The sequence below is a fragment of the Equus przewalskii genome, chromosome 20 (assembly GCF_037783145.1).
Source record: "Equus przewalskii isolate Varuska chromosome 20, EquPr2, whole genome shotgun sequence".
NCBI lineage: Eukaryota > Metazoa > Chordata > Mammalia > Perissodactyla > Equidae > Equus > Equus przewalskii.
Window position 1 is genome coordinate 21,242,767 of NC_091850.1, and position 27,543 is coordinate 21,270,309.

The 27,543-nt window shown below is 37.9% G+C and overlaps 1 protein-coding gene across 1 annotated transcript in view; it reads left to right on the plus strand.

Annotated features, from left to right (window-relative positions):
- Positions 1-7,286: 7,286 nt before the first annotated feature.
- HCN1 (hyperpolarization activated cyclic nucleotide gated potassium channel 1) overlaps positions 7,287-27,543 on the plus strand; it is a 368,763-nt gene continuing 348,506 nt past the window's right edge. The window contains exon 1 of the mRNA XM_070586899.1: positions 7,287-7,865. Coding sequence (XP_070443000.1) covers positions 7,459-7,865 — 407 coding nt within the window. The 5' untranslated portion in view covers positions 7,287-7,458. The remainder of the gene's footprint in view (positions 7,866-27,543) is intronic.

A 27,543-nucleotide genomic window follows, 5' to 3' on the forward strand; every position in this document is an offset into this window, starting at 1 on the left:
ACACAAATGAGGGCAGTTATATGGAATTCCTGTAGGAGCAACCAGGGATTGCATGTCTAAATTGTTATCAGGGAAAACTCAGCTCCAACGGCCTGCTTTCTCACTCAGCCTGTGCTGCAGAGCTCAGATCCTGAGAGAATAACTTCTGTGACCTGGAATGAGTCCAGCACCCACACTTGTGACAGGAGGGAAGGATAGCAAGGTCCTGTGATTGGAGCCCCATCCTAACCATATAGAGTTAGGAAAGGTCTCGAACTCAAAGTGAGGGATTATAGACGAAGGAAAACAACATAAGGTTCCCTCCTGCAATATTAGAATTTTTATATCCAATATTTTCTTTTACTGAAAAGGAAAGGTTAGTCTCTCTAAATGGAAACCAATATTTCAGAATACAGCAATGTGGCTTAATCCATTCCTCAATTCCAATAAGTCAAAGCCTTGTCCTTTTGCTGGATTCTTTACCCTCTTTTTTTATGGCTAAATTTTATCCCTAATTCCAGATTATTTATTTTAAAATTAAATCCTTTTGTTTACAAATATCTTAAGAAGAGAGGATGTGAATGGGTCAGTGTAAAGTAATTGCCACTGTTGGGGTAGAGGAGAGATAGAACAAATAGACACACAAAACCTGGAAGTGTAGGGTTTTATCAATTGTTAAGAACAATAAGAATCAGGAAAATTAAACTCCTTTAACCCAACTTCTGCATTCTAATTGATTCAGAGGCAAAAACAATAATAATCCCATTTATAATAGTATGCAACTTCGTTTCCAGACTTTCTCTGAAATTTCCTGCTAAAGAAGTGGGGAAAGGGAGCTCTGAGACTCAAAGCTGATCAGTGGCCTCTTTGTTGGTGGCAGTACCCACCTCCTCTCTCTCAGACAATGAGTCATGCAGTTTGGCCTTGGAAGTGAAAGGTCAAAGGAGAACACAACTTTGAGAAAGAAACTAAAATTCATCAGTTCAATATTGGCAAATTATTAACCCCACTGCACCTTGTTTATTCATTTATTTATGCGTTCTATCATCTGGTGATGAGATATTTAATAAATTTCAATGTCAAGAAACATGTGAGTTTGAAAAAAGTATATATACTTCTTACTAAAATAGGAAGTTCACCATTTCAGTTAGGAGCTCAGGCAGCATTAGAGTCAGATAGACCATGGTCAAGAAGTAGCTCTGTTGCATAAAAGCTATGTCAAATCTTTACGTTAACAAGCCATCCATCCTAGCACATAAAACGGAGACAAGGTTTGCCTTACGAACTTAAAGTGAGATATCTGTGGAGCACATAGCACAGGGCCCAGTACAGAGTAAGCCAGTATCACTAGAAGTTATAGAACTAATATTGCTCACATTCTTGGGGAAAGATGCAAATGAATAACCCTGATGCACTGTGAGCATCTCTATCATAGTGAAATGCATAGTAATATACAAAGTGAATTAATAGCCAAACATTTATCCAAACAAACAAAACAAAACTTTCAGTACTGTGTTGAATAAAAGTGGTGAATGCAAGCATCCTTGCATTGTTCTTGATCTTAGAGGAAAAGTTTTCAGTCTTTGACCATTGATTTGGTGTTTGCTGTGGGTTTTTCATATATGGCTTTTATTATGTTGAGATGGTTTCCTTCCATCCTAGTTTGTTTAATGTACTTATCATGGAAAGGTATTGGATTTTGTCAAATGCTTTTTCTTCAGCAATTGAAATGACCACGCGTTTTCTTCCTTCATTCTGTTACTGAGGTGTATTTCATTGAGTGATTTTCTTATGATGAACCATCCTCACATTCAGGAATAAATCCCACTTGGTGATGGTGTATAATTCTTTTAAAATGTTGCTGAATTTGGTTTGCTATTTTGTTAAGGACTGTTGCATCAGTGTTCATAAGGGATATTGGTCTGTAGTTTTCTTTTCTTGTAGTGTGTTGTCTGGCTTTGGTATCAGGGTAGTACTAGTCTCATGGAATGAGTTAGGAAGTGTTCTGTCCTCTTTAAGTTTTTGGAAAAGTTAAGAAGTATTGGTATTTATTTCATTCTTTAAAAGTTTGGTAGAATTCACCAGTGAAGCCGTCAGGTCTAGGGCTTTCTTTCTTGGGAGATTTTTGATTATTGATTCAATCTCCTTACTAGTTATAGATCTATTCAGATTTTCTGTTTCTTCATGATTTAGTCTTGGTAACTTTTGTGTTTTTAAGAATTTGTATATTTCATTTAGGTTAGCCAATTTGTTGGCCTGCAATTGCTCACAGTACTCTCTTATCATTCTTTTCATGTCCATAGGATCAGAAGTAATGTGTATATTTTAAATTCTAATTTTAGCAATTTAAATCTTCTCTTTTTTCCTTAGTCTATCTAGCTAAAGGTTTGTCATTTTGTTGATGTTTTCAAAGAACTAACTTTTGATTTCATTAATTTTCTCTATTGGTTTTCTATTCTCTATTTCATTTCTCTCTGCTCTAGTGTTTATTATTTCCTTCCTTCTGATAGCTTTGGGTTTGGTTTGTTCTTCTATTTCTAGTTCCTTACATTGTAAAGTTAGATTGTTGATTTGAGATTCTTGTTTTTTTTTCCCTGAGGAAGATTTGACCTGAGCTAACATCCGTTACCAACCTTCCTGTTTTTTTCTTTCTTTTTTTGTTTGAGGAAGACTAGCCCTGAGCTAACATCTATGCCAATCTTCCTCCATTTTGTGTGTGGGATACCGCCAGAGCATGGCTGTCCAGTGGAGCAGGTTCTCACCAGGGATCAAACCCACAAAGCTGGGCTGCCGAAGTGGAGCGTGGGGCGGGCCCTCTTTCTTGTTTTTTAATGTAAGCATTTATAACTATAAACTTTCCCCTTAGCACTGCTTTCACTATGCCCTACAAGTTTGGGTATCTTGTGTTTTTATTCATGTTAAGTATTTTCTAACTTCTCTTGTGATTTCTTCTTTGATCTGTTGGTTGTCCAAGAGTATGTTGCTCAATTTTCACAAATTTGTGAATTTTCCGGTCCCATTTCAGTTATTGATTTCTAACTTCTTTTCATTGTGGTCTGAGAAGATACTTTGCATGGAATCTATCTTTTAAAATTTATTAAAATTTAATTTGTGGCCTAACATATGGCTTGTCCTAGAAAATATCCCATGACTTGAGAAGAATGTGTATGCTGTTGTTGTACAGAATGTTCTGTATATGTCTGTTAGATCTCGTTGGTTTATTGTGTCATTTAAGTCCTCTATTTCCTTATGTATCTTCTGTCTGGTTGTTCTACTCATTATTGAGAGTAGGATTTTAAAGTTTCCAATTATTACTGTACAACTGTCCATTTCTCCCTTCAATTCTGTCAGTTTTTACTTCATGTATATTGATGGTCCGTCATTAGGTATATAAATGTTTATAATTGTTAATAAAAAGTAGCAAACTTTTTACTAATATGTAATCTCCTTCTTTGTCTATTATAACTTTTTAATTTAAAGTCTATTTTGTCTGATATTAGTATGGCCATCCCTGCTCTCTTTTGGTTACCAATGTATGGAATATCTTTTTCCATCCTTTCACTTTCAATTTAATTTTTCCATGTTGAATTTGTATCAGCTTTCTAAATTCTATTATTAATTATGATAGTTATGCAGTTGATTCTTCTGGATTTTCAGGGAGGCAATTTTATCAGCTGAAAATACTATACATTGCAGACATGCTGGGTATGAGTGTCTTGTTGTGACTTTAACAGCTCGAGTGTCTTACATTAAGCATGATATTGGCAATTGTCTCTAGATAGATAATTGAGTCTGTGAGTAAGACATAGAGAAGCTGTGAGGTTGCCTTTGGTGAACTATTCTTTTCACTGCTCTTTCCCATTGCTTTCCTCAACAGAGACAGATCTGACTTTATTTCCTTTCATTTGAAATACGTGTTTAACATAGTCTTCTTTTCCATTAAGAAGACTAAAATGTTTATCCCTTAAACCTTTTTCACTGAGAATTTTCCAATAAGTTGTCAAACTTCAAGTCACCTGTCTATCTTTTTTGTTTCATTTCACATGTGCTTGTCTCTGCTGCATGGAGATTTTATTTTAGTTTCATATTAATCTCCTGCTGCTGTCTGCAATTTGATCTTAAACAGAATATTAAAGGAAACAGGGAACATTTTAAAAGATGCATGATCCTTGTATGTACTGAACAGCACCCATTACAACTGTTCATGGGACATTCCCATGAAATGAATTCATAATTGATATTCTCTGATGAGTCCTCAGACATCAGCTTCCTCTGAAATGAAATGCACATTGATATCATGGACATCTAATAACATAGAATCAAACATGATGATAGTCCTACTTCTAAGATGACTTAATAAAAACACTCCAATCTAGCCCTGGTGGATTTCAGCCTGAGATAGTTTACCAATGAACAGATATAGAAATATACTAAGAAAAAGTTATCCTCAAAATTCAGACCTGCCCTGGGACATGGTACACATGTGTCTGGAGTGGGTTAGGAGAAGGATAGGATGATGGAGTGACAAAAGGAAAGTAAAATTTAAGTCCGGGGCTTGAAAGTGGGAAGATAAAGAGGAACAAAGTCTAACTTACTCTTGTCTGTGATTCTTTTCTCTCCAATCCAGCGCTGAGCAAATACTAAGTCTCTAATTTCTTCCTTGGTCAAAAAACTTTTCTAATTCATGCAATAAATTTAGAAATACAGTAGAACACTTAAACCACGAAAAAATTTGTCTGTTCCAGCCACAGAAGCTTAGTTTCATGACTGAGTCACATTTTTAAATACATTTGTAGATTTTCTCTCTCTGTCGTTGCTTTCATTCTTTTATAGCTTTCATTCTGTCCTAATCTTCCTGCAAGTTCTCTCTTTTTCCTGAGGAAGCTTTTTATTTAAGCCCACATTCTAAGCGACTTTAAATCAACAGCCCAAAATAAAGTGAAGAAACTTGACTTTCTCTATTGCTGACAACTTTAAGTTAATAAATTGATATAACGTACACGTTCGCAAGTTCTAAAAAATATTGTATCTTTTTGAGAATTTTAATGAAAGGAAAATGGCCGAGAAGCTATACCTGGAGCAACCAATGACTTGCGAACCTGTTTAGATATTTCTTTGTTCTCTTTTGAGCACTTGTTTTCTTAGTAATTCTATCATATAACTTTAGTACAGACACTGAAGCTGAGAAAAATTCTGACTAAAATAACTGTATAGTCAGGATTAAAATTAAGTTGAAATAGAACAAATAGAAGGATTGGTTAGAAGGAAAGAGAAACTGACAAACTCAGTTAGCATAACATTTTAGATGGTATATTTTTGAATTATTATAAAATTTAAAATTTATGTTAAAATATACATTGTCACACTCATGACTGAAAATAGAGGGATTGGAGAAGCACGCAGAATGGGAGAAAAGTAGGAAACATCTTTAGTCTAATAAAGAAAGCTGCCTGAATAATGGGGCCTTTCTTAGGAAGAACGGTGCTTTAGGCAATGTTTGTTTTTATCCATTCCTTTGGCTGCCTTCTGCCGCTGCCACCTGGAATCCTCATCTGACCTCTTGGATTTCCAAAGTCCCTACTTTGATAGATCAGAGCACTATATTGTTCATATTTTTCCTACTTTGTATCACTGAAATTTGACCACCTATAGTAGTTTCTTAGGGTTCTGTTTTTTGATTAGTTGAAAACAGTTGGTGTCTGAATCAGGACACAGCTCACTGCAAAAGGAGATTAGGCATAGGCTATGGTGAGGAGAATGGCAAGGGGAATCATAGAATTATGACATGGGTCTAATTAATGGCTTCTTGTTTCTGCGTCTCTGCTCTTTTCTCTGTTCTTTGCTTCCTTTCTCAGCCTCTCATGAGGGCACCCAATTGTCTTCCTTTGTCTTCATCCTTGCCTCTCCCATTGTTAATTGGCTTCATCACCATTCAGGAAAGTGCCTTGATTGCCCTACTCACTTTTTTCATGCTGGGCCATGAGTTGCCAGCTTGTCATAGATTTCCTCTCTGCCCGCCCCTCTCCACCCAAAATGTGTCTGTAGCTGACAGGAACCCATGAGATCAGGGACTCTTGGCAGGGCCAGATTTCCTTTAAAGAGACTGCAGGAAGGAAGGCAATGCTTATATCTGGAACACATGTTTCGGGACATTTGGGAGTCTTGAAGCTCTTTAGAGTCCCGGGCTGCCCTGCTCAGTGACTGGTGTGTTTGGCAGCACATCTTGCTTCCTTTAGCTAATCCGGTGAGTTTGGGAGACACGGAGGGAATAAGAGGCATCTCAGAAGGCTTCACTCAGCATCAGTAGCATGCTGTCAGTTTCACTTGAGAATGCTTTCCCCCATCTGATGGTATTACATTCTGCCTCGTGTCCAGGACACTTTTGCTTCCTGGCGAGATGTAGGTGAACACTCACCAATAAGCATGCCTCTTAGTGTGTTTTATTGATTACATAACTTATCTGAAAAGATAGGTCAGCTCTGGTGAGGTCTCCCTAACACATTTTTCTCTCAGTATTGGCAACCGGAAGACCTGCTTACATGTGTGTTGATGTGAGTGGCCTTGGTAAGAAAGAAATCCCATCCCCTGCTTAAGGAGCTCCGAGAGAATAAACAAGGATAAGCGTAATGAGGTCAGTTGTCTGTCCCTAGGTGTAGAGCTTGATCTGAAAAGTCCCAAGCAGCTGAAGACTTCTAGCTACTCAGATCTAGCTGCTTTCACTCTGTCCCTTTCCTTTCAGCATACACACACACACAGACATACACACACACAGACATACACAGAACTTTCCTACTTCTCACGCAATTTATTATCCATTGTCAAATCTTTCTTGTGTACATCTAGCTTTACACGTGAATTTTCTGCATGCGCAGGCAGCCTCTCTCCTTATTCCCATCTGTAACATCATTCAAACAGGCGTTCAGACAACGTGACAATGTCTCAACGAGTTTAAGGATGTCTGCTTCTTTTGGACGAACTTACATCCGCTAGCTCACTCTCTCTCTCTCTTTCGTGCAAATATACACCGAGTCTCTCACAACATGTTCAAATCAATGTCTCCCAGGGCTCCTGAGTTCAATGTCACGCTGCCTAGAAGTGGAGCGAGAGTGAAGGGAAGAGCGTGCGGTGTGCGGGCGGGCAGAGACCCTTTCCGGCCAGCAGAGGGCAGCCGAGGGGAGGCGCTGGCGCGCGAGGGCTGAGCGGAACCTCGCCTCGCTGGGGCAGCCTCAGCCTCAGCACCAGCCGCGCCGGAGACGGGAGCGCAGCCGCCGAGGGCAGCGGCGGCGGCGGGAGCGAGGCGCGCAGCGAGCAGCGGCGCGGGCGGGAAGCAGCAGCCGCCGCCGCCGCCGCCGCCGCCGCGACGGGCAGCCGGGCTCGCCGGCAGCTGGCTCAGGCCCCTGCCCGCTCCGCTTCGTGTCCCCAGCGCCGGGCAGCCGGCGAGTCTGGAGCCCGCGCCGTCGCCGGCCGCGTTCTCCGGGCATGGAAGGAGGCGGCAAGCCCAACTCCTCGTCCAACAGCCGGGACGATGGCAACAGCGTCTTCCCCGCCAAGGCGCCCGCGACGGGCGCGGGGCCGGCAGCGGCCGAGAAGCGCCTGGGCACTCCGCCGGGGGGCGGCGGGGCCGGCGCCAAGGAGCACGGCAACTCCGTGTGCTTCAAGGTGGACGGCGGCGGCGGCGGCGGCGAGGAGCCGGCCGGGGGCTGCGAGGATGCCGAGGGGCCCCGGCGGCACTACGGCTTCATGCAGAGGCAGTTCACCTCCATGCTGCAGCCTGGGGTCAACAAATTCTCCCTCCGCATGTTCGGGAGCCAGAAGGCGGTGGAGAAGGAGCAGGAAAGGGTTAAAACTGCAGGCTTCTGGATTATCCACCCTTACAGCGATTTCAGGTGAGGACTCCCCGCCGCCGCCCCACCCTCCCTCCCGGGCGCGCCCTCGCCCGCGCTTCCCCGCTCCTGGGAGGGGGCGCCCGGGGACTCGAGGGAGGGGGTGCCGGCTGGCGGGGGGTGGCGCCGGCGGCGGCTGCTACTCCGGCTGATGGAGCTTGACTCTTCTTCAACTAGTTTCCACCGAGGAAGGGGGTTGAGTGATGAGTTCCTGTTGCCCAGGAACCCCAGGGAGGCTCTCCTCCTTTGCCTCGTGAACTTTGGGGACAGATTGGGGAAGAAGGCCACGGTGACCTCCGCATGGGAGGATGTGAAGTTGTGCCAGGGAAACTTTTACTTCGGAGATGAGAGTGTAAGGAAGCGGCCAGAAAGTCGTCTTGGGGGTGACACCTTTCCTTGCCCTGCTCCCCCAAGAAGTGGGTCCTTCCCAAAGGGGAAAAAGACCTTCTTGGGGTGAAAGAGAGGATGGGGCAAGCGGAGACAGTGACTCACAGGTCCTAGCTGTTCCAGCCTCTCTGGCCCCTGGGGAGTGTGAATCTGTTTTTCGTCTCTTTATAGGCACTGAGTATCCTCAGTGCATTTCTTCACAATAGTGGCTGGCAGGCTGAGAAAGGAGAATTTGCGCTTAGATAGTCCCTGACTTGAGATTTCCGTGGAGCCGGCGCTGCCGGGGCTGGACAGGAGCGTGACAGGAAGCCTCGAGTTCCTGAAACAGAGGCAGGGGGCGTTTCCAGAGCCCCCTTCCTGAGACAGAGAGACACCCTTTCTTGACCTTGACTACAAGTCTATTTCAGAAATCTCTCTCCCGTTTCCCAGGTCGGGAACAAGGGCAGGAGAGCTGTCAGCTGTCAGGGAAACTCTGCCTCGGAGAATTAAAATTAAGACGTCTCCTGATCTTATTTGTCGCCAAGTATTCATTCGGTTATAAGCATGTTTAGAGATTATCAAATGAAGGTCGTGAAGTAGATCCTCTTATTAGCGTGCGCACACTCGGCAGTCACGTTATATTAGCTCCTGAGTGTTAGGCTTTCCATTTAAAATGAAAAAATAACTAGTAACTCAGAGCAGTATTTATTTATTTATTTAACTGAACTCGTTCGAAAAAGAAAAAAGAATCAGCGAAAGGAGTATGTATGCAAACTAAGCAGTTTTAATAGGCGTCTGCTAAACAGCAAACAAATATAGCAATAAAAAGCAGCTTTACTTTGTGTTTAGAAACTCAGGAAAATTGCCTTCGACTCCACGCCTTCACGGGAGCTGTCCACAGTTCTGAATGACATTAGCTTTGGAAAACCCATAGTTCCGCCACGCAAAGCTTTGAAGGGACTGCCTTCTCCTTCTCTGAGATACATAAATTGTCTCAGAAATCAATAGCCTCTATAATTTACGCATAGAGTGAATGGATTTTAGAAAGCGTATAATTTTAAGGTCTTATTTGTAAAAACACAGCAAAGTTCAAAGGAGGACTTACAAAACCTAATGACATTTATCGCCCATAGAATATTAAGAGTTTGACTGAAAGAGTGTTCATAATAAAAGGATCTATTAAATAATCAAACGTGTTTCCTCCTCTAGGAAGATCCTTATAGAAGCAAACTTGTAAATCACCTAGTTCTAAGGTGTATAAAATCAACATGTTCATTAGCATTTTAAAGGTTGAAATCAAATGTAGAATACTCTCCCTCAGTCCTCAATGGAAATATGTTGCAACCCATATTACGATTTGTTTATTTAAAAACTTTGCATGGAAACAGCCTTCAGTCTTAATAAGAAAAGTAAGCGTGGTCTTTCCAGAAATATGTCTGGTTCAATATTCACATGAAAATAAAGTGATAACTTTGGTTTATTTAATTTCACACTCAATTAAATGATTAGACATGATACTTTTCTTTCTTCAGCAATGTGAAAAGAGACTACACTTTTCAAAATGGTGGCGTATTTCAAATAATTAAACTTTCACTACTTACCAAATAAAAGCATGCAGCCACCTTTCAGGAATTGGAATAGTGGGCCAAAACTTTTGAATGAATGAAATTCATGAAATTCGAGATTCTCCACGTTTTCCCGAGACAAAATATCTCTTTAAAAGCAAGAAGTTGTTACTAAACAAAGCAAGAAATTGAAATCAGATAATGGTTCAATTTTTTCATGCATTTCAAAGAAATGGGAGATGATTAAAAATTGAGCTAACACTCTGAACAAATTCCAATGTGGAGTAGTTTGGAATGTTTGATTTTCCCCTGCATAATTGGAAAAAGAAAATGGCAGACATAAATTAAAGAATTACTATGATGTAACTTTTTAACTGGAAGATACCTGAGAAAAAGAGATTTTAAAACTCATAATTAACAGTATACACTGTTTTTCTAAAACAACAAACTAGTCATCCTATAAATACTCATTTACATATGGAAGACATTTAGATCTTATTATTATTTCATTAATGTTTTTATACGATCTCGATACCAGTATAAATTTCTTAAAACCTATAACATGTCAAGAAAATGTAATGAAAAAAGCAAAAATAAGAAAGACCAAATTCTGACTATTTTTTATGAAGGAAAAGCAATGTGTGAGTATCTTCAACAAAGTAGAAATGTTATGGTCGGGATCTGTTCGCCTCAAGGCCCTTTTCTGAAGAAGACACTCGAAGGGAGGTGCTTTGCTGTGATTCCTACAATGCCAAACTTATGCTCAGTAATGATTTAGTGACTGAGAAAGTGAAATTTCCTTGGAGAAGGGAGGAGAGATTGGAGATGACGATACCCAGATAATTTTTTCCTTGACACTTGCGTAAGTCCTTGCACGGCCATGGAAGTTTCCTCACTCTACCCTTTGGTCAGCCCCACACTGTTGAGTGTAGCATGAGCCCACTGCTTCAAGGCATGTCAGGACTTGAAGACTGTGGCTAATGGTCTAGTATCCCTTCTCTGGATGGTTTCTAAGACGGATTCCTTTCCGCTTCCTTCTGGCGGCACGGCTGTGCTCCCACTGAGACTCCCAGATTGCTAGCTAGGTGCCTTTCTTTCCCACCGGGGCCCAAGCGTGCTATTGCTGTGTCTGGCAGGTACTTTTCTCCTAGCTCTGGTGTAAGTAGGGCAGAGGCGCTGTATTTCCCTTCTTTCTCAGGAGAGGATGATGCTAGAAACCTTCAGGGACTAAAGAAGAGTCAAATACTATCAATACTGTTAGAAATAACTGGGTGGAAGCTAGAGAATTTAGCAAAATATCTTATTTTTCTTAATACCATGGTATACAACCTCCCAAACTAGGGAAAACATAGATAATTACTTAAGAAAAAATTACACTGATCTTTATATAGTGAGGACACGTTGTCAGTCTGATTGAGTTTCACATGAACCACAAACACACACACACACACATATTTAATTTGGAGGTTAAATATGATTTCTTTTGAGATTATTAACAGTTATTATATATTTATTAGCTAAAATTTTACTTTTTATTCATTGAATAAAAAAGTGACACTAGCCAAACATTGTGCTTTCACTGCCAATCCATAGTTATGATATAATCATTTAAATGGATTGAAAGAATATTAGAGTACTTTGTGGATGGTTTTTATTATGCAAGTGATTACCTTGGAAGAATTTATCACCAGACTATTTGCCATTTCAGGGATGCTGACATTATTTTGCTGGATCGTGCTTACAAAAAGGCCCCTTTAAAGATATTGCTCCTATTCCATATGTATTGCCAGCCAACATCTTGCCTCTGGTAAAGGAGGAGATTTTATATCTTGACTTGTTATTTCTTCTGCTTCTTTTCATCAGTTAGGGTGAATAACTATGTGTAAAGCTTGTTGTCATAAGTACACAAGGACTCCAGAAACAGGAGTCCTTTCTTGAAGATATTGCTATTTGTGGCTTCCATCTCTGCCTGGTGTTGCATCCACAGCTGTCCTGATGTCGGAGGTCACTCATGTGTTCCTTAGTGGAGGGAGGCTTCACTCATATTACATGGTTAGTCAGAGACCGTTGGTTTCCAGGAGCTTCTCACAAGAAAACAATTCAACCTTCTGGGGTTTAAAGACTAATTAGTCTACTGTTATGTTATCTTTCTGCTGAATGCATTCTGCATTTTCCCAGCAGTGATCCTTTTATCTGCTTTCCCTATCAAGACAACCAAAATTAGCCATAAGAATTTCTTTTTTTCTCTGATAGGTGAACCTTTTTAAATCTTATAAATTCAATTAAGTTTTTCTTAGCAGCTCTACCAACTGTTAGGCCCAATTAAAGTGAAATTATTTGAAAGATTTGGAGACATGAATGTATTCAGTTACTTATTTTAGTATACGAGTAAGTTGTAAAACTTTAAATTTTATTAGATATTTCACTATTTTATTGCATTTAATACATATTACAGTCATATGATACTGTTAAAATATTACAAGATGTTTTCCGTTTTTTTTTCTGAATAACTTTCCCTTTAAACCTACTTTTGGTGACTTAGTATAAATTGAGAGTCATTGGGCAGATTCAATTTTACCAATTCATATTTAATTATGTGGACTTGTATTTATGAACTTGTGTGTTGAATAATACTGAAAGAATTTTAAATGCATTGGAACGATATATTTCTTGTTATTGTTATCATAGGCTCATTTAACAAAAACTAATGAACCTTTCTCCACTTGATCAGAAATCACAAATGGAAACAACACCAACACCAGAAAACAATTTAAATAGTATTTGTAATTCTGCCTTATTCCAATCAACAAACCTATGTCCCAAAGTGAGTATGACGCAAGCAAAATATATCTGATGTGATTTTGATGTGAGAATTTTGCCATTCTGAGTGTAGTTCTTGTGTTTAGCAGATAATTCGCATCATTACTTGGAGACAAAAGTTGGGCTTAGGATGAGGACTTTCAAATAAAATTTCTATTAAATATAATACAAATTATGGCAGACTATTAGCACTGTATGAGAAGTACTGAACATTTTCACGATCTGAGTCAAATTTTCATTTTGTCATTTTGTGTAAAGAAGTAGCAAACTATGAGTTAGGATGACACCATATGTTTGAAGAGCAGAGGTAGTGGTAATGAAAAAAAATCTACATGCAGTAGGAAAAAAGACTATTTTTACTTGCCTTCTAAAAATAATTTTCTTTGTGAAGGCATCTTGATGTACCACTTAGAATTGTTTTTCAAGAAAAAAAGATCAGAGAAAAATGGTGACATTCCCTGGTGCATCCTGGAGTTTGCTGTTTTGCAAAATAAACCTTTCAGCCTCTTAATTCAGAGTGTGTGTGTGTGTATTGTGCATGTGTGACAGAAACTATTCAAGGGACGTCTGTATACGATTATGTGCATATAAATATACATATCGACATTGATCATTTTTGACTGGAGCATTTATTTCATGACTCTTTTCAAGTTTGTTGTTTTCTCCATAGTATTTTTCAACTGTTTCACCTAATAACTGACCACTCAGTTTAAGCAAAGTAGCAAAATTATGCATGCCCTGGATTTACAATTTGACAATCTCATTTACATAGGCCTGTTTTTATTTTCAAGACGTTAGCTAGAATTCTAAAGAAGTAAAACTAATTACACATACAGAGTTAGCAACTGTTTACGAATTTTATACATTCAGGTTTGTTTCCAGGATTTCAGTGTTATAAATAGTGCTGCAATAAACATCTTTGTTCATTTCTCTCCATTATATTCTAGGTGGAGTTCAGGGAATGGAATTACTGGCTATGAACATTTTAGAGAATCTATACATATTGATTTTATCAATTAACAGTGCCGCCAGTTGAGACACTTCTTAAAATGATCAGTGATGTAGTTTTGCTGATGTTGATATTCCTGTGTAGACATGCACAGGCAGTTTTAGGACAGAAAGTCAACACTGTCCTCCATTCTATCCATCATGTAGTGGCAAAAGTGATCTTAAAGAGCAAATCTAATAATGATATCATGCTGCTTAAAACCCTTTAGAGGCTTCCCATTACTCTTAGCATACATTTGACAAACCTTCCATGAGCTACAAGGCTTTGCGCAATTTCAACCTGCCTTTGCAACTCATGACATACCACTCCCTTCCTCCCTCCCTATTTTCCAGCTACCTGGCCAAATTTTCAGCTCCTAGAACAAGCTGTGTTCTCTCCTGCTACAGAGATTTTGATGTGATATTTAACCCTACTGCCTGAATTCTCTTTTCTCTTTTCATCATTCTGCATGATAGCTAGTGTCTTGTCCTTTCGATTTCAGTTTAATATTGTGATCACCCTCAATGCCTCCCCCTTCCATTTTATTTTCTATCTGGTTTTCTTGTTTCATCAGAATTTATAATTATATTTTATATATGTCCCTCTACTACAATTTAAGCTCCACAATCTCACCAATATTATTCAATTTTATGTTCCTAGTGCCGTAAAGATGCACATAATAGACTTTTTCCTTCTAAGCTTTCTCAGATGCTTTATTTTTTATTGTATTTTATTTTTCTTTCTTTTGCCGAGGAAGATTCTCCTGGTGCTAACATCTGTTGCCAATCTTCCTCTTTTTTTGCTTGAGGAAGATTAACCATGAGCTAACATCTGTGCCAGTCTTCCTCTCTATTGTATGTGGGTCACTGCCACAACCTGGTTGACAAGTGGTGTAGATCCATGCCCAGGACCCAAACCCAGAACCCAGGCTGCTGAAGAAGAGTGTGCTGAACTTAACCACTACGCTACGGGAATGGCCCCTGCTTTATTTATTTATTTATTTGTGAAGAAGATTGTCCCTGAGCTAACATTTGCTTCCAATCTTCCTCTTTTTGCTTGAGGAAGATTGTCACTAAGCTAACATCTGTGCCAATCTTCTTGCATTTTGTATGCGTGATGCCGCCACAGCGTGGCTTGACTAGCGGTGCTAGGTCTTCACCCGGGATCCAAACCCTGGGCTGCTGAAGCGCAGCACACGAACTTAACCACTGCGCCACTGGGCCAGTCTCCCAGCTTTATTTTTTAATAGCTTTTTGAGATATAATTCACATACCATACATTCACTCATTTAAAGTGTATGATTGAATGTTTTCTAGTATATTCACAGAGTTGTGCAACCATTACCATAACTGATTTTAGAAAATTTTATCACCCCAAGCAGGAATCCCATACCCATTAGCACTCGTGTCTGTCTTCCCTTTTCCCTCTTCCGCTCACAGCTCTAAACAGCTGCTAATCTACTTTCTGTCCTATAGAGTTTTTTTGTTCTGGACATTTCATATCAATGGAATCATACACTATGTAATTTTTTACTGTTAGCTTCTTTTTCTTAGCATAATGTTTTCAAGTTTCATCCATGATGTTGCCTGTATCGTACTTTCTTCCCTTTTTCCTGAATACCCTTTCCATTGTGTGGCTATACCAGATATATTTATCCATTCATCAGTTGAAGGACATCTGGATTGTTTCTTCCTTTTGGCCATCATGAAAACTGCTGATATGAACATTTTTGTACAAGTTTTTGGGTGGAGATATATTTTCATTTCTGTTATAAGGGAAATTGCTGGGTCAACATAACAGACTTTTAACAAATATTACTGAATGAGTGTACAAAGAATTAGTCTCCAACCAGGGCATGTGCATATTTAATCTTAGAATTAATACATCCAGACAAAGCAAGCTCTTTCTTTCCCCACAGCAATACTTGACATCGCCTGCCCGCTGCTACCTGCAAGGACGTGTTCCAACTCTTAGCTTTCCCTGCCCAATATACAGATGACTAAATGAAACTGCAGGGAGGTTAAACAGCATGAACGCAGTGACATAGATAGGTAGTAAGAACTGGGCCAGGGATTCAGCTCTTCTGAATCTTAATTCTGTCACTCCAGCTCTTTTATCTAAAAAGAAACAAGGCTACCAGTATAAATAATTCTCCAAACCTGCAGGGAAACATTACGGATTAAACCTGATCATTTATTCTTCCTCCCTCTTGAAACCATGCCAAAATTATATGAAAAGACACACAGACACACAGGCAAATAGAAGAAAGAGGAGAAAGCAGAGGACAAGAGATCTCAAAAATATTTTGGAAAATAGAAAGCTAATGGAGAAATCATTCTACTTCCACACTCCTTTGGTGGCGAACCCCAGAAGTGTTTAGAACATAAAACTATTTCCAGTTAAGAAATAGTTTCCAGCAAAGCCAGGCTGAAACCAGGAGGATTAAATAAGGGTCTCCTCAGTGAATAGAGAACTCTCTCGATTCTAACACAGGAATGCTTGGAGGCAGGTCAATTCTCCCCAGGCAGGAAACTGGAGAAAAATACCTCCAATGGGAGACATTTCAAGGTCTTCCAGTAAAAATTCTTACTTATTATCTAATGACCTTGCAAAAAGCCTCACATATGTACATAGAGACTGTAATTATAATTTGGTATTACATCATCTAATATGATCTGAAAGTAAAAGATTACAAGACTTTCTAGAAATGTCTCCATCATAAAAGAGAAAGACTAAATCAAACAGCAAAATAAAGTCTAGAGAACAGAGAGGCATTTGGGATAAGGGGAAATTACAACATTATTAAAAAATACTCTATAATGATATCTTCAGGGAGATATTTTATCTATTTAATAAGAACAATATGCTATGAAAAGAGTACCCAGACAATAAAAAAGAGTGCTTGGATGTAAAAGTTGGCTTATAAAGTTTAGGAAACCTCTCAGAATTAGAGCAAAAAGAAAAGAGAGAATAGAAAATTTAAGTAAAATAAAGGATAATTCATAAGGTCAAAATCTATATAAAAGGAGTTCTAGAATGAGAACAAAGTGTGAAAATGGACATTTTGAATTAACAGAGACATTTTAAACAAAATTTTCCAGATAGCAGGGAGTCAACTGACTTCTTTGAGAAGTCGTGCTCGGCACCATGACGGAAAAAGAACCTGCCAGGGATCATCACACGGAAGCTTCAGAACACCACTGAGCCAAAAAAACGACTAAAATTTTCTAAAGAGAAAGTTACATATCAAGAAGTAGGAAAAATACTCTAAGTGACAATGTAACAAAGTCTACAAAATTCTGAGAGAAAGTGATTTCTAAAAGAATTGTATACTCTGCCATAATATGAAGATTAAATAAAGACATTCAGAACTCAAGAATTATAATATTAACCACCTATGTATCCTTTCTTAGAAAGTTACTGGATGATGTGTTCCAGCAAAACAAAGAATTACACCAAATAAATGTGAAAACGTAGAATACAGGGGCCGGGCCGCTGTCCAAGTGATTAAGTTCATGCACTCTGCTTTGGTTGCCCAGGGTTTCGTCAGTTTGGATCCTGGGTGTGAACATGGCACCACTCAGCCGGCCATGCTGAGGCGGTGTCCTACGTAGCACAACCTGAAGGACCTACAACTAGAATATACAACTATGTACTGGGGGGCTTTGGGGAGAAGAAGAAGAAAAAAAAGGAAGATTGGCAACAGATGTTAGCTCAGGTACCAATCTTTAAAAAAAAAAAAAGAAGACAGGATATGGGATTTAACATAGAAGAACCTTAAAAGAAAGTTCCAGGAGCCCAGGAATTAGTTACTCCTGAGTAGCTGCCCTTGAAGGAAACCAGTCTAGAAAGGGGCAGGAAAGCAGAGGGCTCTGGAGAAAGGCCTTCAGGGGAGGAAAAAAATGGATGAATATCAGCATTTGAAGAGGAATGTTAACAGGTGTTCCATGAGTCTTTGGAACAAGATATCTATGACGATAGTATAAATATCTGTAGGGTACATTGAATACAAGTAAATAAACCAAAGATCTTTATTGGCTCCAGAATGATTTGAAGGTGTATAAAAAAGGGGGAAAAAATCATAATGCTTGTTGCTTGGCTCAGCAGTGAATAACAGTTATGTGGTCATAATAATGTGAACAAACCACTAATTTCAGCAAATATTATCTAATTGTTCTGGGAGGGCAAGGGAAAGGTAAGTGAGAGTTGGGTGTTGTAAGAAAGCTACATGCTCATCTGCTGTAACTGGAAATTAGCAGGGTCTAGAGTTGATGTATCAGTTTATTTTTGAAATATGAAATAAATGTCAAAAGAGACAGAGTGTTTGAATTAGGGAAGTGGGTGTGTGGAGTGAAGGGAATGGGGCAAGGCTTACATGTTCTTCTTACAATCCTTTAATACTATTTTACTTTTTTTTTTTAAAGATTTTATTTTTTCCTTTTTTCTCCCCAATGCCCTCTGGTACATAGTTGTATATTCTTCGTTGTGGGTCCTTCTAGTTGTGGCATGTGGGATGTCACCTCAGCGTGGCTTGATGAGCAGTGCCATGTCCGCACCCAGGATTGGAACCAAGGAAACACTGGGCCGCCTGCAGCGGAGCGCGAGAACGTAACCACTCGGCCACAGGGCCAGCCCCCAATACTATTTTACTTTTAATAAAGACTATGGGTATGTTTTGAGGTAACATTTAGTTTTGTTAAGAACACAGACTCTAGAGCCAGGCTGTTGGGGTTAGAATCCCAGCTCCACCCCCATAGTCTCTGGACCTGTTTCCTCCATTATAAAATGGAAATAATTTATGTATCTTACTAGGCTGTTGGGAAGACATGTATTTTACATTTCTATTATAAGTATATAGTGTCTAGACAACCAGTGTTTAGAAATGATGCTCTGCACTTAATGCTATGTACTATTACCTATTATTATGAAAGCAAAATTGAAGCCGATTTAGGGAGTATGAACTATTTGAGAAAAAAAAATACTCTCTATATACACACCTGACCATCTTCCGAACTCCTTAAGCAAATGTGTCTGTGAAGGCAGGGCCATGAAAGCGAAATGCTGTTCTGTTTTCTTTTTATCTTCAGTGGTCGTCTGGGGTGCAGAACCCTGATGTGCGATGGCAGATTTTGTGTGTGCTGTGGGAAATAGGTTCACTCATGAGGCAATTAGCATTGGAAAACTTCTAACATATCTTCTATCTGCACTTTTCCAGATATAACAGTATTACCTTCTAAGTTAGTATAGAATGCTATAGTATTGAACATTTAGAAAAAGCTTTTAGGGAAAATACTAATGGCGTTGAATTGCATATACTCCTTCCTGTTCATCTTTATTTTCACCGGAAAATGGCATAGTGAAGCCATTTGGGATCTTATTTCAAGTCATTTAAATGTTATATGTGAGCCAAATAAGATGATTCATAACTTGCTAAATTCTTTCATTTTTATTGTCAGATTTAAATAGACTATGAAAAATGGTTGTTTAGAAATCTTATTTAAGAACTATTGCAAATTTGAAAGAATGATTTTTAAAATCTTTTTTACATTATTTTAGAGCAGATGTCACTTACCCTTGCAGAATGTGCTAGCCTTGTTATTTTTTTAAAAGGGAATATACTTTATTAAAATTAAAAATTCTGCAATCTTCGTTGTTTGAGAGATATGAGCAGAGGCTGATATAATAAATATTGAAAGTTATATGAATAGTGCTTATAGGGAGAAAGAGTACTCCTTATTTTTTCTGTGGAAGAGTCATTCATTATTTGAATAATTATTCTGAAAAAGATTCTTTCTTCTGAGCAACAAATTTGGTATTTGTCTTGAATAATCATGTAAGTGAATTAGGATGAAGATTAGAGACAGATACATTGTCTGAATTTTTTTTAATATAGAAAATAGCAAAAATATATGCTTAAAGCACCTAGTTATGGCTGTATTTGTATTGAACAATATAAATAACCCCAGAATTCTACAGGCCGCAATTATTGATTATACTAATTATTCATGGCTATCCATTTATGTTAGTGACTCTTAGGCTTCCAGGCTCAGAATACTTTAAGAAGAAAATGAAAGCTGTGAACCCTCTGCCTTGGAAAAGTGCCTATATTCACAAAATTTTGTCTGTGATTTCAAGAGGTTTGTGGTTCCCTTCAAGCACATTTATTTTTGGAAGTTAAGACTTCCTGAACTATGTAATATTTTTACACAGAAACATGATACAAGAAACAATGTATGGGAGATACAGGAAAACAGTTTTGCTTGGACCAGCCATTTAAGAATTAGAGCTGTGGCTAGACAGACTTGCCTTGAGAGGGAAAATTCCCTTTCATCCAGGTAGTTTAGTTTGAGGCTAGTTACCTGGGTAGAAGGGATTGAATAGAGAAGATTTATTGTGGATGGGTCACTCAGTGCAATACGGCATAAAATGTTAGCTAGAAATATATTTGGGATGAGAGGCGGCCAAACTAATTTTTTGCAGGTGATGTTTACTGGCCTTAAGTTGCTGATGGAACCAACTGATAAGTGGTAGAATTAACTTCAATGTTCAATAATATGGCTGATTATATGATAAATTTATTAAAATATATCAGGAACTTTCCTACGTATCAACAACTATGATTAAGGACATATAATAGAAAAAAACCCACTCACTACAAAAACCAAAAATATAAACTATATACGCAAATTTGAAATTTGAAAAATTTGAAAATTTCAAATCAATGTAAAAAAGAGTTATACAATAAAAAGTATTAATCAACTAAAATAATTGAGTAAAATCCATTCTAATCAGTTTGGAATCAAATTAAATCCAAATAGGTTTAAATTTGTAAATGGTAAAAAGAACTGAAATCAGAGGTCCTAGAAAAATGTTAAATGAATTATTTAATAATATCACGATGGAGGAGAGCTTTCCAACCAACGACTACAAAGACTATAAATTGTTGTGAGCTTCCTAAAGGTCATTTTGACTCTATATGAAAAGTTCTTGAAAATGTATAGGCTAGGAAACTATCTTACAGAAAAAATATGGCATGTTCATAAATACATGGATTTAAGGATGATCCCTATAATTTTTTTCTGAATAGTAGAAAATTATAAACAAATAGAGCCTGAGTAAGATTTCAACTCCATTCTGTACCCTTGGTTATCAGTTATTCCCACATCCCTGACCTGCCTTTTCTTCATTGAACTTATCACAATTTATTATCCTAAATATATTGTTTATCTAATTTGATTATTATCTCCCCTCATCTATAATTTAGGCTGCACTTAGAGTGAGGGTTTTTTAAATTGTTTTAACCACTCTGTTCCTGGGGCTGGATGCATGCATGGCACAAAGTAGTCACTCAATATATATGAATGAATTAAGAAATTTTAGCAACATTATTCTCAGTCTTGGTTTTTATACACAATTTTCAACAACCAGATGATCTTTTTCCCTATATTTCCTACAAAAAAGTGAATATCTTAATTTAGTATGGAAAGCCTAATCTAATACACAGAAACATGTATTTAGAAATAAGATTTGAAGCCATTTAAAATAAGATACATACAAACTTGTATTAACTCTATTTCCTATAATGCTTGCTTTTATGTAGTTTTTTTAAAAACAATTTGGGAATATAGTGGATATCTTGAGGAAGGCTTTTGTTTCACAGACCTAGAGAAGCTATTTAAATGTCATTGCCTTTGGAATCTATGTGATCTTCATCAAAACAAAGTTAAAAATATATCTCTTTGGGCAATGACATTAGGAAAGAATGACATTACTTTCTGATATATATCATCCTTTTATTTATTTTTTTTTTGCTTTGCTGAATTGTGCTACTTGGTAGCAGTGCACATTTCATTTCAAGCCCTATTATATAAGGATGGGAAATTAGCACTATCTTTATAGCTATAACTAGTAAATTCTGAGTTAGTATTTTGAAAGAGGATTAATTCTGAATTTTAATTCTGCGGCAAGTAGGTTCTTTTACTGTGTTCACCAAACAAAGTAAAAAAAAATATTAGAACCCCAAACTTTCTGAGTGAGCAATATTAAATTGGTCCTTGTATAAAGTTAATGGAAAGGGTATAGATCTTGATGCAAGAAAATAGAAGTCGACATAATTTTCAAAAGGAAAGGGGACATGAGTGTGAGAAGATACTGGTAGCTTAGTTTCTGCATATAAAAACAGACGGGCAAGTAGCAAAACTCGAAATATCATGGCCAGCTTTTACAGCACAACTATCCTCATGAAATTAAAAGTAGGTTGGGACAAACCGCAACAACTGCAAGACTTGTGTTTTTGCAACCTCCACAAAGGACAAAGGAAGGAAGTAATGGGAAGCAAATTCATCTGGTAGACCTGAGAATAGGTCGACCTTCTACAGAAGCAACAGATATTTGCTGGAAGAGCAGCTGAAACTGAGATGGGATTAGTACAATCCAATAGCAAGAGGTCTGCAGTAATTTGAAGAGGAGAGATGCAATGGCTGATGCCAGGTCTGGGGCAGGACATATATGTTAAGGGCCTCAACATACCAGATAGTAAGGGAGTTGTCAAAGACTATCAGGGTGATAGAAGAAAGAATCAGGAGCCAACTTGAAGAAGCCAAGATAGGCTTCAAAAAGGATTTGAATCTCAATAATTCAAACTCTTCAGATGTTTAAATTTGAGTCCGTAATGATATAAAAAATATTTATCTACTGAAACTCACAGGGACCTAACTCAAAATCTTGAAACCTGGGTAAATAGAATCAAGCATTCATCCTATTTTTCCTATATTACCTGAACCAACATGTAACCAAATAGTAGAGGAGGAAAAGAGTGTCCTTATAAAATTATTAAAGCTAATACATGAAAAGATAATGATATAATTAGAAAATCATGATGTTACACCCCCATTCAATTAATGCATCTAAATGTTGAGCATCAGTGACCATTAATAATAAAAAAAAGGGCAAAACCAGACCTTGTGTCTTCTTGATGACAGAACCTATAGTTTTGCCAAGGGAGTGGAATCTAAGTCTAATCAGGCCCCTGGGTCCAGGTGCCAAACTGCAGGAAATACAGAGGGCAGAGGAGCATGCTGAACTCGCACCTTGAGCATGTAATCAGTGAAATCCAGTCTTGGAGAACTGATGGGCCTGCCACCCAGGCCTTTAACAGATAAATAGTAAAGAAAAGAATGAGATGGAGGGGAATTCGTAGATTAAGAGACACTCAGTAGAAAATGAAAGTGGAGGTTTGGGGCAGACCAAACTATACAATCTAGGGACACACGATTGTGATGAAGCTGTTGAGAAATTCAAGGAAGCAACACTGAAAGTCAGCAGAGTTGTTATTTTGAGGGGGGTGGAGGGATGGGTTACTGGGACCGTGCACAATGATGGGCTTTTTGGGTAGGTGACAAAGTTCTATTTCTTGTCCGGGGTGATGATTTCAAGGGTGTTTGACTTATAATAAATCACTGTTTTGTGTATCTGTTTTATTTCATGATAAAAAAGTAGGGGGAACAAAGGGAAGAGGTCTTAATTTTCAACAAGAAAGATCAGACTATAATGAAAAAGAAGTACAATATTATTATTTATCTCTCTGTTTTACTCTCAGATATGATTTCTATTTTCAACAAAAGCCTAATAATGCTAAGGTAAAGCAACCAGATGCCACTTTATGGTGGGAAAATGACCTAGACATAACGTCAGAAAAGCCAGAACCTTAAATCTTTTAACTTGATTTGAGGAGATGTTCAACTTCTTTGAAGCTAATCTGTAAAATCTGAGAAAATAATATCTGTCCCCTTAAGAGTGTTGTGATAATAAAACAATACATGAAAGGTGCCTGACACGTAGCCAATATTCAATAAGTATTAGATTCCCTTTCACTTTCTTTTTGCTATCCCGTTAAACGTTACTATGTAAGTACAAATAAAGAAATAATACTGGTATATCTAAAAGACATGGTGCTATATACATGAATTCACTCATTGTGTAAATATTTACCAAGGGTAGAGTATATTTTCAGGGACTATTAGGTGCTTTAGATGCAAAAGAGAGTGAAACCAAGTTACAGTCTGTCAGTGTTTCTTTTGTCTAAGACAGAAGACAGGCACATAGGGTGTAACTTTAATGGTGGGAAATAATGCCAATAGGGAAATTGTACAAAATGACACACCACTAGAGAAAATCATGATGAAATTTTAGAATATTTCTACTAATTATTTTTCAGATTTTTTTGTGTAAACCATCACAAATAATGAATACTTTTGCATGTATTTTTTTGTAAAAAAGCAATTGCTCTACAGGAGTAAAATTATCTTAGCATTTTAACATTTAGATCTTTATTAGTCCATTGTTACACTGTGTGATTTCAGAAAGCATAAAGTGTTTTCAAGCTTATTTTAAAAGCCAATCGAGTGGAGAATTATTTCAGAATTGTGTGCTTAAAGAGAGAAGAATCCATTGGAAAATAGCAAAGGCATTTATTTATTGACTGAAATGCGGGCTGCCTCCGTCTCTTTTTCCTGTATAAAATAAAGCTAAGTGCGTTCCTTCTGTATCAACAAATCATGTTGGAAAGAGAGAGAAAAGCTCTTAACCTACTTTCCTATCTTCAATTTTTAACTTTATCATGCTTGTTAATTGCCTGGGTGTCCTTTAACCATCTATTTCCATGATTCTTTCCCAGAGGCTTGGTTTAATTTTAAAAGTGCAGTGTATTCAGCCCTAATTATGTGAGAGCTCATTGCAGGCAAACAGCAAGAGATAGTAACGACCAAAATGTGTTCTTAAATCAGTACCACGGATACTACAAGCACATTGCTGTAAACATTTGATGACTAGGAAATACAGCCATATAAGGTAATGCTTAGAAGACTGTGATGTTTGAAAATAAAATTTCTTCCTAGAAACATAGCTTCACTCACTGTGATTTTTAAAATATGTATTTTTATGGGTTTATACATTTATTTCTCTTATCAAGTATTTAAATAAGCTGAACACTCAGTTTCAAATTCTTTTCATAATCAGTAACTAGACACAAGGTGGTTCTTCTTTATCTGAATTAGAATTAAGTTCACAAAATATGCAATCTGTATGCCAAGAAATACTGTCTATTGTTTTCTTTTAAAAATATGCTACTGTGTTGACTTAAATGTCCACAATAAATCAAAATTTTAAGCATTATCTTTTACAGTTATTTTTAAACTAATTCAGTGGGGAAAAGAATTACTGTTGGAATGTTTTAACTGGTCACGTAGGGGAAAAGCGACATCAGTGATTTATTCTACAAAAGATGGTCAAAATGCAGTATTACCTGCTAAGTTCTAACTATGTGCCAGGCACTGTTGTAAGTGTCTTTATTTATATTATCTCAACTGAGTCCTTAGAACAGCCTTACAAAAGGGACTATTTGTGTCATGTTACAGCTTTGAAAACCCGCTTATGGAGGTGAAGTGGTCAGACAGCTTCAAAGTGGCCAAGCTGGGATTTGAACCCAGGGATCTGGCTCAGAGCCCAGCATCTTCACCACTGTCCTTTGTCCCAGAGGAATTTAGTCATAGACTGAACCAGTGACTCAGTCTTTTTCTCTGACTTTATAAAAAAAGTACTGTTAGAATTTATATATTCTTTTCCTGGCTGTAAGAATCTTAGTTATTTAGCAGATAGTCTTGAGTGGGAAATGGTGCCCCATTAGCCAAATCCTGGCTGTGGTTTTCTGAGAGCTTCATTTCTAGTTCCTCATGTTGGATTGGATCCTAGGTGGCAAAACCCTGTTATTCCAAACGCTCATTTGTTTTTCTGAAAAGCTAAATATTTGATAGTAAAGAGTTAAGGGAAGACCTTGAAAATGGAAATGTTCTTATCCAGGCAGACAAGTAAAATGATAATAAAACTATGCATAAAGGCTTCTTTTGACTCTCCTTAAGTTTGATACTCCAGAAAATATAAGAACCAGTGAAAAAAATTTTATTTCCTAAGAGTACTTTTAATTTCCTTTCATTGCGTTTTCCTGTATTCTTTTAAACCATAATGCTTACATACCAAAATGAACAGACCATTCAAACGAAAATAGCAGTGAAGAGCTGTACTCAGTAATGAAGGCATTGAGAGATGTATGGAAATAGAAGCTATAAAACTTTAGCTACAGGTATTGTTGAAGAAAGATAGTTATTAGACAAAAAGGTAAATGTTTTCTGTTAGATTACAATCTACTACCATACATATGTTATATATTACATACCTTATAAATTGGAGTACATTAGAATAACATTGGATTACAAGTGCAGAGGAAAATTTAGGAGGGTTATTATTAGACTTTGAGTCTACTGAAGAAAGACAGCTAAGAAAGGCAAGAAACAATGTATGAGGTTTTATGTGACAGATACTCAAGAAATTCCCCCCAAACTACAGTCCTGTTGTACCTCTGAGATCATTCCCTCTAGTTTCTTGAGGTCTGATAACAAGATATTCCACCTAATGGAATCACTGCACCCCAAAACAAGACTTCATAACTCACCAGCACTTATTGGGACTGTGGGGCTGTAGAAATCATCTGAGGAAACGAAATCCCAAACAGAATTATTAGGAAAAAGAAAACAGGGAGACTGGAGAATTAGGGAAAAATCTGCTGAAACTTATTTGTTTAAAAATAGAATTAATTTTTTCGGGCTGGCCCCGTGGCGGAGTGGTTAAGTTCGCGCTCCGCTGCAGGCGGCCCAGTGTTTCGTTGGTTCGAATCCTGGGCGCGGACATGGCACTGCTCATCAAACCACGCTGAGGCAGCGTCCCACATGCCACAACTAGAAGGACCCACAACGAAGAATATACAACTATGTACCGGGGGGCTTTGGGGAGAAAAAGGAAAAAATAAAATCTTAAAAAAAAAATAGAATTAATTTTAAATTCTTGTAAAAATGAGATAGGTGGTGTTATCACTAATTTTCAAGATCGGAATTTCCTGTAATAGTGGATAATTCAAAAATGTGTTTCACCATTTATCCTCCCCAGCTTAGGTAAACTTCGATTCTTTCTCTATAAGAAACATGCTCAAAACATTTTAAACAACAGAAAATAAAACAAACACTTGGCTCTCAGTTATTTTTTTTACTTCCATAGTTTACCTTTTGCCTTTACAGACTTTTGAAAAGAGGAGTTTATATTCACTGTCTCTCCCTTATCATTACTCCTAAGCCCTGAATTACCTGGCTTTCCATTTGAACAGTATCCTGAAAAAAATCAACCAACCAACCAACTGGCGGACCAAACAACCAACCAACCAGCCAACCAACCAACCAATCAACCAACCGAATAAATCTTGTAAATGTCATTTAATCTCCTTGTTTCTAAATATAGTAGACGCTTTCCAGACCTTATTTAACTTGAAGCCTCTTAGCACTTGACACTCTGTGACTTCTCTGACCCTTCTCTCCTCTGATCATCTTCCTACATCTCTGCCCATTGATTCTTAAAGTCCTTGTCAGGCTCTAAGTCTTTAGCCTTTAGTTTAAATTTTGTTGGTTCTCAGTGTCTAGCTTCAAGGCCTTTTCTGTCCTAACTGTACATATTCTCCTGGAGAAATGTCATCCATTACCATGTTTTGAACTATCACTCCCAATGTTGCCTACATGCTAATGATTTCCTGATCTATTCCAGCCCAGGCCATATTCCTTAGCATCAGATCACATATTCAATTCCCCTTTTCATTTATTATGTCATCTTTGACTTGATGGCCAAATCTGCTCTCCAGTTTATGTTTCCTTAAGGATTGAATGATGAACAATGGTACTTAACCCAAAATCTCATTATTATCCTTGGCTCCTACCTGTTCTTCCCTGACACTCAGCCTTTAGTGCACAAGTGCGCACGTGGGCACATACGCACATACACACACACACACACACACACACACAGACTGACCATGCCTTAGTCTACTTCCTAAATATCTCCTGAATCT